The sequence below is a fragment of the Lethenteron reissneri genome, chromosome 8, assembly GCF_015708825.2.
Source record: "Lethenteron reissneri isolate LAM-NWPU_2019-01 chromosome 8, ASM1570882v1, whole genome shotgun sequence".
Classification (NCBI taxonomy): Eukaryota; Metazoa; Chordata; class Hyperoartia; order Petromyzontiformes; family Petromyzontidae; genus Lethenteron; species Lethenteron reissneri.
Window position 1 is genome coordinate 6,026,931 of NC_083786.1, and position 17,299 is coordinate 6,044,229.

The window sequence follows — 17,299 nt, forward strand, 5'->3', positions numbered from 1 at the left end:
TCACCGTTGCCGCTCCGCCTTGTAGGAGGCTGTGAGCTCATCAAACAGCTTGCTGTTCATCTCCATGAAGGTCTTGAGGATGTTGTACACCAGGGCAACGATGGTTCTGAATACCGCCACGCACAAAGACAAATCCCCCCCCGTATAGCCTTAACAAACTGTTGGGGCAAGTGCTGTTAGTGAGCACCTATGAAGGCCGATAAAGCACAAGAGGGGGTGGGTGGCCAGCATCACACACGACTTCCCAGTGGTCTCCCCAGTGGTCATGTTTACAGACCACACTAGGTACTCATTTGAGACTGAGTCGACCTAGGGGAGGCCCAGGACCGGTTCAGATATTCGTCGCTGCTGTTGACGGAGCAGGTATCGAACCCAGGTCGCCGGGCTCATAGCGCAGCTCGCTAACCACTACACTACCGCTCCCCACGTACACACGGAGACACATGCGCAAACACACATTCAGAAACCAACACACAGACACGTGCGTGCACACACAAAATTAGGTCACACACATAAGCAAGAGACATTCATACTCTTTGGAAAATGCTCAAGTGAATTTTCACTTCAGCATTTTCTTGCTGTGGTTGTTCCACCTGATGAAGATTGCTTGTGTTGCGATCGAAACGTCACGATTTGTTTTTTTATTTTATTTCTACCTACGTGACTTTACCGAAAGAATCAAATCAAGATTAAAAGAGACATTCCCTGGCATCTGCCTCAGCCGTGCTGGTGGTATTACACACTGCACCGGGCACCCATTGAAGGCTGAATTGAGCAAGAGGAGGCCTAGATGGTTCAGTAGTCACTCGTCACAGATAGAAATCGTGCCCAGGAATTTAAACCAAGGTCGCCGGGTTTGCACCACCACGCTACTGCTCCACCCAGCCACACATGCACAGAGACACACACGTGCACACTGAGTGCAACCTCAATGCTCCTTAGCCCGTGAGGTTTACGCATAAACCATGAGCTGGGTAAATCTTGACTTACTTAAAGCTTTCGTGCAGGAATTTATATTCTTTGGGTCTTTCGATAAAGTCACGCAAATAGGTTCAAAAAATTATAGTAGTTTTTTGTTTATTTTATTAGTTTTGAACCTATCTACGTGACTTTACCGAAAGACCCAAATAAAATGAGCTGGGAGTCTACAGCAAGTCAAAACTGACATTCAAATTAAGATCAGCGTCGGCGAGTCAACAGTTTACGAGACAATATAGATGGGGTTACATTTTGCATCAAAACGGCCACTTGAGCGCCATACACAGCTTCGGTGGAAGTGCAATTCAGCGGCGGTGGCATTTGGCTACTGTGTCATGGACCAGACCATTCATCGGCAGTAGAACTGAAAAAAGACACCAAGGATTGAATAATGTAGACTGCCGTACGCGACACTGCCGTTCAATAAAAAAACAACAGATGAAGATGAAGGCAACAGCAGAGGACGTCCGAGCTGAAACCGACGGCTTTAAGGGGTCATTCTGGAGGCGATGGAAAGGACGCAAGACCAGCAACTCGTTGTTGATAGAAAACAATGGAGAAGGACTGATAGCGGCTAATATTGGGACAATTAGTCGACTAATCAAAGATAACATCGCCAACTACTTAATTTCTGGCCGATTGTTCTGACCCCATTAAAAATGGCCGCGCTGAAATCCTGCCTCTCGAAGGCGAGAAACCCCATACCAAACACGCCCAGCGCGACACGGCTGATGATATATCACCATGCCCCACCCATCACCTCCAGTCAAGCGGCACATGCAGAAACAGAGGTGAGAATTTTCTCCCCAATTATTTTCGTGCGATCTGGTTTGTCGAGCAGTCGAACTGATAATTTGAAAAGTCATCGATTACTAAATATTACGATATCCCAGACCTATCTGTCACCCATGGAGCCAGTGGCCTCCACAAAGCTGGAATGGAAATGAAGAAAACAAGACGCAGATTTTGGCCTGGTCGGAACTGCGCTCTTCAAGCATGGTGGTGGCGGTAGCGGCAGCAGTTGGTGGTGGTGGTGGCGGCAGAGCTCACTGGTTCCAATGCTCCTTGGAGACTCGGTAGAGGCTGCCGAAGACGATGGGCAGGATGGTGGAGATGTTCTCCTCCATGAGTCCCAGGATGTACTCGTTGTTCCAGTAGTACATGGCCCGTTCCGCCACCTGCGCGTGCCACACAACATCGCGCCGAGCGTGAGCCAAGCTTTTCACTCCCGCCCTCGTCCACCACGGTCGGTCATCTCGGCACCGCTAACGAGCGCCGGGCGAGCGACCGCGCGACGTCAATGCCGGTGTCCAGGACGCATGTAGGGGACGGGCATGAGGTACGACGGTGATGCGTCGTAGGCCGTGTTACTAAAATATATTAAACCCCTGACTGGGTCGGGGGTGGTCGACCCAGTGGGCAGGCGAGGCGAGGCCTCACCTGTGACATGCCTAATGCCTGTCTGGAACCTCACTTGAGGTAGGATAAAAAGTTCAACTAAGTACCCCTGACTCACTCGATACATGTCTATATATGTATGTGTGTATACATCGGGTGTGTATGTATATAGGGCGTGTGTAGCACGTGGAGCCGCTCAGCTGTTCGGCGTTTATGACGCTGGTAACCTACAGCAGTCACGGGGTCGGCTGTGTGGGAGGTCGAGGTCGGAGTTGTTTTTGCATCAAGATCCGACTAAGCGACGTCATTGAAAACGACCAAGGTCCTCCACATCCACCGCTGTGGCCCAACACCAAACCTGCGGCGCAACAACGAAAACCCGGGATGGAGTGCGTGCGTTGCTCACCTGGAAGTGGGGGCTCGACACGCACTTGGCGATCTGGCGGAAGAGTGGCTCCTGGATCTTGACAAACTGGTTCGATTCGATGACGTCCAGGATCTCCTCCAGCTCACCCAGAAACATCACCTGTGCGCGCCACCGGGGGACCATGCCGTCAGTACCCACGCATGCACATGCAGCCCCCTTTGATCAATCCACGCCTCGCCATATCACGTGCGGGTTGTGGGGGTTTTTTGACCATACTTTAAGCCGCTGGTTCGTGCAGAAGGCAGGAAGAAGACATGGGAGCATAGAAGTAAAGGACAACAATGGATTGTGATGCAGTGCCCTCTGCTGCCCCCATGTAGCCTCACAGTCGAGGTGCTCTCTCTCTCTCTCCGGGAAGAGTAAGATTTCAATCGAGTTGAAAATGTCATTAATGGGCTGTGTGCCGGCTTTATTTGCTTTAACCAATTCGTGGTTCCAACAGATTAAGACTTCAAGGTGGCTTTGGCAGACTTGGTGTGCTACTAAAACGAAACTATTGAAACTCTTTTATTTTATCAGGTAAGGCCCAATGAGCTATATAGCTCTTTTTCAGAAGTGACCTGGCTTAACGTGTAGAAATTATGTTAAGCAGCCAAATACTCTAAACGCATGTTATGTTGATTCTAAATGTAGAGGGGAGAAACCGGAAGACCCCGGAGAAAAATCCACGCGACCACGGGTTGAACATGCAAACTCCAAATATACAGGCGTCGGGATTGGCCCGGCGATCTTCTGTATACTAGGCGAGGGGTATTTAACATCTCGTCACCGTGGCACAGCAGATGGGTCGTCACGTGGCCGTTATCCTCGTTGGGAGCAATATTTAGGCAACAACGATGCGCAGAGACAAGGCATCTCGCTCTCTCGGGGCAGGAAGAGAAACGACAGCAGCAAGGAAGGGGCACAGCACGGGAAGCAGAACGCATTTTCGTTTCCCTCTTTTGTTCCAGGTCTCGGCTTTGCATTCCGGCTGAAATATTATGAACGAGTAACAGAGATGGATGATGGGGCTGCCTGTGCGGTTACACGCACTTCCTTCTGGCTGCACGTCTTCGGCCAGAACTTGAGCAACGCTCGAATCACCTGGGAACGAGGGGGTGGGAGAGACACAATTACAATTAAATTCGGTTTCAATATATGAGCACATACAGTGAGGGAAAAAAGTATTTGATCCCCTGTTGATTTTGTACGTTTGCCCACTGACAAAAAAATAATCAGTCGAAATTTTTAATGGTAGGTTTATTTGAACAGTGAGAGACAGAATAACAACAACAAAATCCAGAAAAACGCATGTCAAAAATGTTATGCATTTATTTGCATTTAATGAGGGAAATAAGTATTTGACCCCTCTGCAAAACATGACTTAGTACTTGGTGGCAAAACCCTTGTTGGCAATCACAGAGGTCAGACGTTTCTTGTAGTTGGCCACCAGGTTTGCACACATCTCAGGAGGGATTTTGTCCCACTCCTCTTTGCAGATCTTCTCCAAGTCATTAAGGTTTCGAGGCTGACGTTTGTCAACTCGAACCTTCAGCTCCCTCCACAGATTTTCTATGGGATTAAGGTCTGGAGACTGGCTAGGCCACTCCAGGACTTTAATGTGCTTCTTCTTGAGCCACTCCTTTGTTGCCTTGGCCGTGTGTTTTGGGTCATTGTCATGCTGGAATACCAATCCACGACCCATTTTCAATGCCATGGCTGAGGGAAGGAGGTTCTCACCCAAGATTTGACGGTACATGGCCCCGTCCATCGTCCCTTTGATGCGGTGAAGTTATCCTGTCTCCTTAGCAGAAAAACACCCCCAAAGCATAATGTTTCTACCTCCATGTTTGACGGTTGGGATGGTGTTCTTGGGGTCATAGGCAGCATTCCTCCTCCTCCAAACACAGCGAGTTGAGTTGATGCCAAAGAGCTTCATTTTGGTCTCATCTGACCACAACACTTTCACCCAGTTGTCCTCTGAATCATTCAGATGTTCATTGGCAAACTTCAGACGGGCCTGTATATGCGCTTTCTTGAGCAGGGGGACCTTGCGGGCGCTGCAGGATTTCAGTCCTTTACGGCGTAGTGTGTTACCAATTGTTTTCTTGGTGACTATGGTCCCAGCTGCCTTGAGATCATTGACAAGATCCTCCCGTGTAGTTCTGGGCTGATTCCTCAACGTTCTCATGATCATTGCAACTCCACGAGGTGAGATCTTGCATGGAGCCCTAGGCCAAGGGAGATTGACAGTTCTTTTGTGTTTCTTCCATTTGCAAATAATCACACCAACTGTTTTCACCTTCTCACCAAGCTGCTTGGCGATGGTCTTGTAGCCCATTCCAGCCTTGTGTAGGCCTACAATCGTGTCCCTGACATCCTTGGAGAACTCTTTGGTCTTGGCCATGGTGGAGAGTTTGGAATCTGATTGATTGATCGCTTCTGTGAACAGGTGTCTTTTATACAGGTAACAAGCTGAGATTAGGAGCACTCCCTTTAAGAGTGTGCTCCTAATCTCAGCTCTTTACCTATATAAAAGACAACTGGGGAGCCAGAAATCTTTCTGATTGAGAGGGGGTCAAATACTTATTTCCCTCATTAAAATGCAAATCAATTTATAACATTTTTGACATGCGTTTTTCGGGATTTTTTTGTTGTTATTCTGTCTCTCACTGTTCAAATAAACCTCCCATTAAAATTATAGACTGATAATTTCTTTGTCAGTGGGCAAACGTACAAAATCAGCAGGGGATCAAATACTTTTTTCCCTCACTGTACATAAAACTGTTGTTTTTTTTTTATCAGGTTTGTGTGAAACGAGTTTGTGGAGTGGTAGCGTCAACTGCTGTGTTCCACGAGACGTTTGATCATTCTCGTGTTGGTGACATTGCCCGTTTGGACACCGTTTGGCATTTCTCAAAAGCGACCGCCGCGTGCAACGCACGCTCTGTGCAGGTCACAAGTCCCGGGGGCGAGGCAAACGCGAGCGGGGGGGGGGCCCTCGGTCACGTACGCCCTGGGGCTCACTAAGCGTAGGCGCATAGGTCAGCGAGCGAGCGTGGGCGCGTAGGTCAGTGAGCGAGTGAGCGAGCGAAGAAGCAGGTCATCAGGAGGGTGGGGGGGGAGAAATGTCAGTCTCTAACTCACCGGCTCCGTCAGCTGCGGGTCTTTCTCCAGGAACTGCACCACACAGTACGCGAGCTGCAACCACACCGAGCACAATGCTTAATTGGTTAAAACTACAGCACAGCAGTCAAACAATGCAGGAAGATACCTATTTCATCTGTATGTGAGGATACAGCGCACCTGCCTGTAACAGACGTGCATTGCCCTTGTCGGTAACAAAGGTACAACACATATCTATGCGCACTGTGACCTGTCTGTAACACGAGTAACTAGCACACATCTGTCTGCATTGAGAGTACCAGCAACACCTGTCTGTAACACGAGTAACTATAACACGCCTGGCTACAACAGGGATAGAGCACGTTTGTAAGCGGGGATACAGTGTACCCTGCCTGCCATGCATGTGCAGCATCCATAACACCTGTGTCTTAACAGGGGCAGAGCACGCACCTGTGCGTGGAAGAGGGAGAGAACCTTGACAGTGTGCAGCGGAAGCAGCACCTTCACCAGGAACTGCTTGTGCTCCGACTTGAGGGGCATCGCAAAGCCGTTGATGATGCTGCATAAGCAGACACACACGCAGACACACACGCGGACAGTCTCAGTGAAGATCCAGCCCAGGGCCAGGTTTAGAGATCTTTGCCCATGGAATACCAGATCAGAGAAGATGCACCCCCCCCCCCACTCACCTTCCAACTCCCCTTACACATAGACATCAACGCCAACATACACAAATACGAGTTGATTTTGTTTAACTAGCTGAGAACTCAAAAGACCATGACAGTCTCATGTGCATGAGTGACCTGGGGCATTAGCCTGCCAGTAGGGGTCCATGACTGCTGTTATGTTAATAGTAATTTGTGGTGTAATTTTTTCGAATTTGGCAAATTTGGACCCCGATGCAATCACACAATGGCCTCCTCTTACGAATGACGTCAAGGGATCTTTAACCTCTGTGAGTGAAGTAGACGAAGCGTGGTGCTCTGTGCTTGAACCACTCCCGCTCGACATCACAGGTTACTGCTCGGAGACACAAACACGAGTCCAATTCTACGTGCAGGGTCAGGACGCAACGCCGATTTACTGGCGCATGCGAGGGCAGTAGCGGGCACCTGCAGCAAGATCCATCGTTGCACTGTACAACGCTTCCACGTTTACGCTTTCCGCCTAACACCAAACCCGCACTGACCGGCGTGGTGAAGTACGGTCGATTAACCCCAACGGGCCCGCATGCCGTAGGGAAGCCCTAATCCAGCAGCGGAGTAACAATGAGGCCGTACGTGTGTGCGCACGCGAAGGCTCCTCTCACCTGCCCAGGATCTCGAGCAGCTCGGCCACGCCATTGAAATGTTCCGTCTCATAAATGAACCTGCAACACACGGCAGGGGATGGTGACGAAGGGGCCACCGGCAGGTCCTAGGGGTAGAGGAGGATGACCACCATCTGACCGAACGTCAAACATCAAACACCGGACGGGACGGAAGTGGTCTCGGTTGAAAGGCGCCGCGATGGACAGGAAGGAGTGGAGAGACAATGCGAGGAGATATCGGTGAAGGGCATGGTCACGGCCCACGGCCCAAGAGGACAAAGAACCAGAGGAAGAATACAACACAGCAGTGCCATTATGAAAAGGCCTCCACTTATTTGAAGGTACCAAATGGGTGCTTAGGGTGGTCACGTCGCAGAACCAAGAGAAACGACGATAGGCTTGGGTAGGAGGCCTTCATCCTGCAGTGGATTGATCATGGCCAATGATGCCGATGATGGCAGCAGCGGAGAGCGCGGTCGGTTGGAGCAGTGCGTGGATCCGTGTCTCACCGGAGGAAGATGTTATTGATCTGCTTGCGGATGAAGGCGCGCAGCCCCAGGAACTTCCCGTAGATGCGGTGCAGCACGGTCTTGAGAAACTCGCGCTCCCGCGGGTCCTCGCTGTCAAACAGCTCAAGCACCTGCGCGGTACACATGCGCGGTACAGGCGTGGGACAACACACAAGGTACAGGCAAGGTTCACACGCATGGTACAGGCACGGCATACACGCAGGGTACACTCGTGGTATGCACACGGTACGCACGTGGTACACACGCACGGTACATGCACAGTACACACACGCACAGTACACAGGAACGGTTAATACGCAAGGTATTAACGCACGGTATACACGCGCAGTACGCACGCTGTACACGCCACAGTCCACATACGATTCATCACCCCACATTTCCCCGCTGTGGCGGGACGTGCTCCCGGGTGGTGACGTTGTTTTTTGCCAATCAGGCAAAACACGGAGGCACGCTTTGCCGCTGGCGACCGTACCTGTAAGACAAACTTCTGGTCGATGTACTTTTTGGCAATGGCCGGCTGGAACTCCGCGCTCTCCAGGAAGCGCAGGAAGAACTCGTAGACGAGCTGTAGGAGAGGGGGAGAGCGGGAACGTTTGTGCGCTGCTGTTGGCCCGTGCGGCCACGTGCAAGTGATCGCAGTGGCAATGTAAGATGCTTGAGTTTCGTTTTTAAATGTTTTCCAGCGAAATGTTGAAAACGTTAACGCATTAACTCCGTCCGTCCACCCGTCTGTCACTCGGGGTCATGGAAACTCTCGTAAAGATGACCCAATACAAATGGAATGTTAATGTAAAGTCATCTTGCTGTTAGGGACTTGCGCCATAGAAAACTGGTGTTGATCAAAACATGTGACGAGGCATCGCGTGTGGCTCACAAGGTGATGCAATCATCACGAACTACATACCTCTGGGGACAAACACACACGTTAAAAGCGTCACAGAATCCGTGTATTGCATGCTTGCTTTTCAAGTTGTTATTCTGCATTAAACTGGAAAAGAAATGGCATATGTATGCAAGTACAGTATTGTTGGGACCGGCCATGAGTTTACGCTTCGTCTGGTGTCACGAAGATGAGGGGAGAAGAAAGGAAGTGCTCTGTGGTAGAGGGAGGTGGGTTAAGTGGGGGGGGGGGGGGGGTGGATATTGTTGTGGTGATACTACTTAATTTTATTTATTTATCGATGAATTCCCATCAGGACTCAATTTCCAGCAGGGTACTGAATTAAGATGCTTGGTCAGTTCTGTTCACCGGTGTTCCGAGCGTCATGAATGGTTTAACAAAATATACCCTTTCACAATTAATTGCATCCGGCAAGTAAGACAACATCGCATGGCCTATGTAAACCTGTGTTGGATTTCTCAGGGCTGTGGTGCATTGTGGGGTGGGGGGGGGCGAGCACGCACCTGCAGGTGGGGCCAGGAGACCTCCAGCATGGGCTCATCCTCCTCGGGGTCAAACTCGTTGTTGTCGTTGGGCGGGAGCGCTCGGAAGACGTTGCAGGAGACCTGCGGGCGACCACACGGCGACACCGCCGCCGCATTAACTGCCACCGCCAACCACGCTTATGCTGCGTCAACCACATGCAGCACAACGGTGCTCCGGTTAACAATCTCTCCTCCCGCCACAGAGATGCTGCAAGGATCTCTCCGGTTTGTGCATCTTAGGCATGAAACGATTCATGCTCTATATTCTTGGGTTTTTTCGGTAAAGTCACGTAGGTAAAAAATAAAAATCACGACGTTTCGGAGGCAACACAAGCCTCCGTCTTCAGGTGGAACCGTCACAGCACGCTCGCTGTATCACCCGAAGACGGAGGCTTGTGTTGCCTCCGAATCGTCGTGATTTTAATTTTAATTTTTTACCTACGTGACTTTACCGAAAAAACCCAACAATATGAATCCTTGTAGTCACGAAAGCTTCAAATCTAGGATTCATGCTCTTCCCGCCAGAGACTCGACGATATGATGTCAAAAAATCAGGTCACATAGAGGTCACAATTCAGCAGTGGATTGACACAGGACTTATTATAGTTACAATGAACTACTGTGGAATGGACAGACATGGGACAATAATTAGTGGAGTCCAACAAGGCAGACCTCACATGACTGAGAAAATTGGCATGCGGAAGAATCATTCTTAATCATTATTATTACCCACGGCGACAAAAGCAGCCTTTACAGAGATGATGTCTTGCATTCTTTTCCTTCAGGTATAAAACGTGATAACATCAGCTATATAAAACGTGATAACATCAAGGCGAGTCGTTGACTGCCATTAAACAATCATTTTCTAAAAACACAAAAGAGTGGGGGGGGTGGTGGGTGCCAGTAGATTTCGAAAGAGCCTGAAGAACGAGACGGCACCCGCCGCTTCTCTATCGGCGCCCACGTGGCCGTGATCGCACGCCACGCACGTGCCGAGGAGCACACGTGGGCGCCATGACGCATGCAGCCATCGCCACACAGCGCCGCCGCGGCCATCAGCGAGACGAGAGAACGAATCGGTAAACAGAGGCTTCAGCCGTAACTAAAACACAAAGTGAGTAAACACGAAACAGAGGGACCCACGCGCGACCCGCCGACCCGGCCACCCTAACACCGGCACCTGGCAACGCATTCCTGGCTAAGGCGACATTCTAGCAAACCTAATCCCTCAGACCCCAGATGAATGGCGTAGCGTTATGTGCGGCGGATACTTGGAGAGAGGAAGACGTAAAAACAAGGCTGGAAAGTCTCAATATGTGGGCTTTGGCGATGAATGGAGGCAATCTGTTGGAGTGAAAGATGGAGGCTCGAGAGCAGGCTTGGGAGGAGAGGAGCCGGCGTTAGAATGATGCTGCCATTGCAGGAGATGTGCATTGGCCACCATCTCGGAGGTGAAAGCTCACGCTGACGGAGGGTGCTGAAGGAAATTATTCTGGGGACAGAAATCGAGAGGCAGTCCAAGAAAGATGCTGCTAGACTGCCTGAAGGAAGGAGCTCGTATATTATTATTAAATTGTATGTTTTGTTCCGCAGTTGTATTTAGACATTCAAATCTGGATGCTTGTTTGTCATAATTAAGGCCAGTTCTCCCTTGAAAGAGAAACTTCAGATCTTAGTCGGCTATTACCCCATTAACGACGTCGCCTATCGCTCTACGTCTTATTGCGGCATACCTTGACCTTAAAGGGTCTTTCAGGTCGAGTTTGCCAAAGAAAGAATTGCCCAGAAGGAAATCAGTGTAAAATGTGTCTTCCATTAGCGAAGGCCTCTGGGTATAAAAAAAAAAAACCATCGGTGTCAATGCCCTCCAAGGGGAACATTCCACAATCAACATGTGCAGAGCAATGCTCCGGACCGGCTCACAGCAAATCCGCATCGGGTTTTTACAAGACCACATAAAACAGGTGCCTCCCGCACACACTCATTGTGAACGCTCTCCAATAAGACCCACCCTCTAATTACTCCTGCACGGCACACCCACCCACCCACTCACCGCCAAGTGCGATTTAAAAATAAAACAAAACTCAAATAACACATTGCGTGCCAGAACACCCACTTCATCTGGAGTGCCACGCGATGGTGACACCGTGGCAATGGCTCTCACGGTGCCGCAGTCACAGCGTCACATCAGGCGACAAAAGTCCCGAAATCTGAAGACGGACTCCCGACGGAGGAGGCATCGGTGTTGCTGGTCGGAGGTGGGGAGGCAGGACTGAGAATCATCGTGCAAACGAAAAGACAAGGCCTGCACGAATGGACCCACCAATTTAACAGAGGCCAGCGTTAGACGCAGCCAATTAAACGTAAATTACCCATTCCTTGCCGCCCCTGGGGGCTCGGGCAGGCAATAAATAAAAATAACGCCCCGGCATAATCGTAAGTGCGACATGGGCTGAAAACTAAACAGCTTTTTAATCATAACAATTGGCCGACTCCACCACGGCACGTTTGCAGCAGACGCTAACGAGCTGCCGCGAGGTGCTGCTAGTAAATAGCAGAGGGCAGCTGCTGGTAGCGCCGGCGCCGCAGTGAGCACCTGCCACCAACGTTGTAACAAGCCACGCCAAGATTTACGGCGTTAAAACATCCGTGGGCATGCGGGTGAATTTCCTACGTGACCAAAGAAAATCCGCTGCTGCATGTGGCGCTCCGTATGTATAACGAGCCACTACATGTGATGATGTAATCGATGGACTGGATTACAATTGATTATTGTGATGTTATGCATGTTGCCCATGGCCAGAAATCGAATCCAGGTCACCGAGTTGGTCGCTCAGTACGCCAACTACTTTGCCACCACTCCTCACACCTATGTAGACACAAGGCTTTGTGTAAGCATACTACAATAAGTCATCCTAATGAATTACTGCTGCTTCGGTGACTGCTGGGATGAAGTATAAATGATAGCAGATTTTTCCTTCGTTTTTTAATCAAGTTGCACAGCTGGTGAAGCAGACACCTTTGCACTAAAATGTAAACCACCACTGCTATGAACGCATCAATCACTGGGCTTCATTTAGTGAGAGCTACACCGAGAGAGAAAGGGGAAGAGAGGGATTACGCAACAGTCGCCACTCGGAGACACCATCGTGACTGTTAAGAAACCTAAGTGAGCTTGGGTAGCAATCGTCGCTCCAAGGGATGATGAGCGCTGATCAAGGAGAAGGAGCGGCAGTCAAATGAGAGACCAAGCTCAGGAGGGCGTACACCGTGGAGATGGAGTGATTACATTAACTCGTGTGCAGCTGCTTGGTGGATCATTGCAGGACCGTGAGGCATGGGCAGGGAGCTTGGAGAGACCTTCATCCAGGGGCGCCGCGATGGTGAGATGTTATCTCCCTCGCCTGGTATGCAGGACGTGACGGGTTCGATTTCAACCCTGACGCCTGTATATTTGGTGTATGCATGTTCTCCCCGTGGTCGCGGTGTTTTTTTTTCCTCCACATTAGATTCAACACGCGTTTAGAGTATTTGACTGCTATTAATTTCCACGTGATAAGCCACTTCGTTGAGCTATCAATTGTGGCTGCGTCACTTCTGAAAACGAACATAAGAGCTCAGTGGGCTTTACCTCGTAAATAAAATTGTTTAGTTTGAAAACAAAAAGTTTAGTTTATTAACGATGGCTGGTGATGATTACTCAACAACACAACAGGTTGCTGCTGCTGCTGGAGGACAAGGTGTAGCAGTGTAGTGTCAATAAACTCTTTTGCAAGGGAGACCTGGCGATTTCGGCGACAGAGAAGAAACAAAAACGCAGGGCACAGCCAGGACAGCGCGGGCCTGAGACAACAGCGGAATTTGCTCGTCCACTCACCCCACCCCCTACCCCCCCACAAAGATCCCTTTACCCAAAAAGGAAGGCTTTCCTAGGCAAACACCAGGGTTCAAGACGAGGTCGGTAAACAGTGCAGCCGCTCCGCTGAGGGGTTCAAGTGTTCGGCTCAGATTTTTGTTCCCCCCCCTCGCATCTTGAGTCCGGCTTCGGCCCCGAAAATAAATAGGAAGCGCTCATCCTGTTACAAACTCTCGCGTGGGGTTTGCGGTGTCACTCATAGCGCCATGGCAACAGCTCTCAAGCGCGCACACGCTACACGCAGGCCACAGGACAAACATTTGCCAGTTTTAATGAACGTGTACTGCCCTTTTGTGCATTCACTGTTGGATGACGACCTCCCCATGCCACCACCGCCACCCACAATGCACCACCATCCCCACCGACCACACACATCACCACTATTTAGTATACACCACTTCCACCACCTATCATACACCACCATACATCACTATCACCACCGCCCACCATACACTATGACTGCCCACCATGCCACCACACACCACCGCACAGCACATCCACCGCCACCCACCATGCGTATGATCTCGGGGTAGAGTGGCTCTGTGAGAGAACCGCGCCCCGAGGTGAGGTGGTCGAGCAGCTCGTTGAGCACAGCGCGCTTCAGCTCCTTGGCCTTGAGGTCGGAGACAGAGTCGAGGAAGTCGAACACCAGGCAGCACTGCTGCAGCTTGTGGCAGAACAGCTCCTGTACCTCCCCCGGCGGCGTGTCTGTGCGGGCGCAGCGAGCCGTGGGGAAGAATGATCACGAACACGCACGGATCCCCACAGCGCCCTCCGACACGTGGCAGTCCTCGCAAGCGAAGCCATTTACTTGAATTTCTGGAAACAATACAAAAGTAGTAACAGCCGAGGTACACATCCTCCAAAGGACCGATGCGCACTCACGTAAACAGACAGCGCTCTCCGGCTGTGATCTTAGGAATGGGGTAAAAACAGGATAGAATGAGGCCACGAGAAGGAGAGAAGACAGGAAGAAGACACTAAGAAGATAAAAGATTGGAAGAAGACGACAATAGTGGGATGAAATTGCGTCACGGTGACGATGGAGCGGTGCTCATTCTGCTCAACATGACAGTCCTCTTCTGCACACCTGACACGAGATGACCAATTTGTCTCCAACGAACCAATTCATCAGTTCATCAAATAATTACGGATGATTTTTACGCTCCAGATATGAATCGCAGCTGTCAGAATCGGCGTTGAACAATTCACGTAATCGCACTCTTCAGTATGTGTTAAAGGTCCACAGGAGGCAGGCACACATACAGACGACACACACACAACCCGTGTTTTATTAAGTTACCCAAACAGCATAGGCCATGATAAGATTACAATTTCAAATGATGCACTGCTTCTAAAGACCCCAACTAACCCACAACAGACAAGAAGGTCGTTAGTTTAATCGTTGGTTGCTGTTTTGTGCGGCATATCGCTCTGCGGGGGGCTTCAGCCCACCAAGCAGAAACCCAACGTAGTAGCGCGCGGTCCGTGGCGATTACAAATCGTAACTAATCCCTCCGAGCCGCCCTCGTTGTTCCGTTGAAACCTGTCGCAATCCAGCTGACCGGAGCACAGGCCGGCACACTGCTCACCCCCCCCCCCCCGCGCCGCCGGCATCACCGAGCCTCTAATCATCAGGATGGGCGCGCGTCGGCCGTTTAAAACGCAACCTGTAATTCCGCTGCATAAAAGGGCCCCATTAAAGATTGATAAACTGCGCTCAATACACGGTGTCTGTGGACGCCAACTGGCGGATTAATAATGTAGGAACGTGCCAACGCGTTCAATACGTTTACAGTCAAAGTAATAACACAAAGTGCAATGGTTTCCCGTCATTCGCACTGTCATAGCAGCCGCAGCAGCGATGGCAGCCGCAGCAGCGATGGCAGCTCGGTGTATAATACTCGCGACTTCAGAGTCTACGTCAAAATCACCACGCAAGCCTCCGATCTCATCAGGTCTCGGAAGCCAAGCAAGTATCGTCCTGGGAATGCCAGGTGTTGTGGGCTTGGGCTATGAGATGGCCAGGAGATGGCAGTACAGCAATGAACTCCGGCACCCATCTGTACGGAGTTTGGATGTATGTGTGGGTTTTCCCCGGGTTGTCCAGTTTCTCCCCACGTGAAGCTATAAATAAACTCCTTCATGGAACAGGCCAAACATCCCAATGCAGCATGCTCCTCAAAAGAGTTTCTTGACACTCAGCGAAGTTTTCCTGGATCAAAAGGGCATTATTATTTCCCATTGTTATTACAGATCAAGGGGTTTCATCCATCATAGCACGACCTGGGCCTCATTCACGATACGAGGATTACAAGTCGCTACGAATCCCTTCGAGCCGCCCTTGTGCTCCGTCGAAACCCGTCGCAAGTTCAATCCCAAGAAACAAAGGGAGCTCTTGTCTTGGGACACACCTAAGTATGTTGAACTTTTTTCCCACCGCACGTAGGCATCCGTGCTAACCGGAGGCTGCACGAAGCAGGAGGTCTGGCGAGCATTTCGAGCTATTGTCGGTTACAAAGAGATAAAGACGTCGGGACTCGTGTTGAGGCACACAGCTGTTGTGATGGCACCGGACGGACGTGGAATTGAAATGCATGGGAGTGGCGTAGCCGTGGCAACATTCGGGCACCATAATGGGGCACCCGACCATGACTCTGAATTGGGTTCGGGCAAGCCTTTGTCATGCAGCCTCAACGATCGCCATCCAATGTACGAGATAATCCGTTCGGTTTGTGGGAAGCGTCTTGCTTAACATACCTGACCACGAGGTGAGTGACTGAGTTGGCTTTGGGAGCGAGTCAATTAGATAACGATGGCCAGGTGCTAGAGGTGATGGGAGGGATGGGGAGGGGAGGGATGGTGAGGGGAGGGAGGGGGCGGTCTTGGCAAGCGAGAGGTCTGGCCTGCAGTCAGACATGGTCTCGTGTCAGCATCAGGTCCAAATAGGAACTATTTCCCCCCCCGCCTACCATGAATCCTGGCACATTGCTCACTTTGATGGTATGTGATAGTATGTGATAGTATGTCACGGCACATCACAGTGTGGCACGGTACAACATACCACAGGACCTGTTTATTTTGTCCGTAATATCTTTTTTTAAGTACACACGAGAGCACACGCACACAAACAAACTGAAGACAGGAAAACACGGGGGGCTGAATGGGTGTGAGAAACATTTCTCTCCTCGCAAATCACGCCGGCGGGGCTTCTAATGGCAAGAGCGCCGTCTGTACACGTTATGCACAGCAGTGGGGCGGGTCGGTAATTACCGGGAACGCGCCACTGCGCATGCTTCGCGTGGCTGATTAAGTCGCTTAACAAGTGACTTTAACCTCGGGTTGCACACTACGAAAACTAATTCCTATGCACCATCGTGGCCGCGGCGCGACTCGCGCGGCGCTTGCACAATCCTCAACCCAATTACGGCGCTCGTGCCACCATAGTTTGACCCACGAGCCACGCGCGCTCCCGTCGCTCCAATTCGCCGACGCCAAGGACAGCGCAAGCCCCCTCCCCACTCCCCGCTCCAGGGAGGCCTCCCTCCACCTCGACTGGCGACCGGCACCTCCCGTGAACCCTGGCGTCGGAGCGGTGTGCGAGGGACAACCCCGTGGCGTTACTGTCGCCCCACACGCCAGGCGCGGTTCAACGGGGCCTACAAGGGAGGGAGACCCTGCTCTGGGTCTGATTCTCTCGCGGTCTCACTCTCTCACTCTCTACATCTCCCCCTCTTGCTCTCCATCGCTATCTTTTGTTCACTCTTATCTCTCCGTGTCGATCTTGCTCTCTCGTCCCTCTCTCTTTTGCTTGCCCTCACTCGGCGATGCGCCGACCGTGCCAGGAAGCACCTGTCACTCTCGAGAGAATCGGAGAGGAGAAGAAATGGAAACGCTTCCACAGCATCTCCCGAGGCCCTCCTCCTCCCCATGTTGTCTCTCTACCCTCTGAAGACAAAAAGCGGGTCACACCTTGTGTTTGACAGTGTAACCCTCAGCTGCCCCGCTGCTACTGCTGCTGTTTACCGCTGTGCCTTAATTTAGAGTTCTCAGGGTTGGGCGTTCCCATAGAACACAGACGGTCACTTAGAGGTGCGTCACGTTTACGGGTGCGATGAACAATGGTGGCGTTACCGGTGGCGGGAGGGGAAGAAGGGTCGGGTGAGAGTTGAAACTTGGGTGGGGTGTAACCTCGGCTCCTGCCACGCAAA

At 51.0% G+C, this 17,299-nt stretch overlaps 1 protein-coding gene across 1 annotated transcript in view; it reads right to left on the minus strand.

The window, feature by feature from the left end:
* The window catches only part of LOC133360745 (serine/threonine-protein phosphatase 2A 56 kDa regulatory subunit epsilon isoform-like), a 34,555-nt gene that overhangs the window by 4,294 nt on the left and 12,962 nt on the right, over positions 1 to 17,299 (minus strand). Inside the window, exons 2-12 of the mRNA XM_061579584.1 lie at positions 13,600 to 13,796; positions 9,152 to 9,253; positions 8,220 to 8,312; positions 7,727 to 7,857; positions 7,218 to 7,277; positions 6,359 to 6,467; positions 5,930 to 5,983; positions 3,836 to 3,886; positions 2,783 to 2,902; positions 2,029 to 2,156; positions 5 to 106 (exon numbers count right to left, since the gene is read on the minus strand). Of these exons, the coding sequence (XP_061435568.1) occupies positions 5 to 106; positions 2,029 to 2,156; positions 2,783 to 2,902; positions 3,836 to 3,886; positions 5,930 to 5,983; positions 6,359 to 6,467; positions 7,218 to 7,277; positions 7,727 to 7,857; positions 8,220 to 8,312; positions 9,152 to 9,253; positions 13,600 to 13,796 (1,147 nt within the window). The remainder of the gene's footprint in view (positions 1 to 4; positions 107 to 2,028; positions 2,157 to 2,782; positions 2,903 to 3,835; positions 3,887 to 5,929; positions 5,984 to 6,358; positions 6,468 to 7,217; positions 7,278 to 7,726; positions 7,858 to 8,219; positions 8,313 to 9,151; positions 9,254 to 13,599; positions 13,797 to 17,299) is intronic.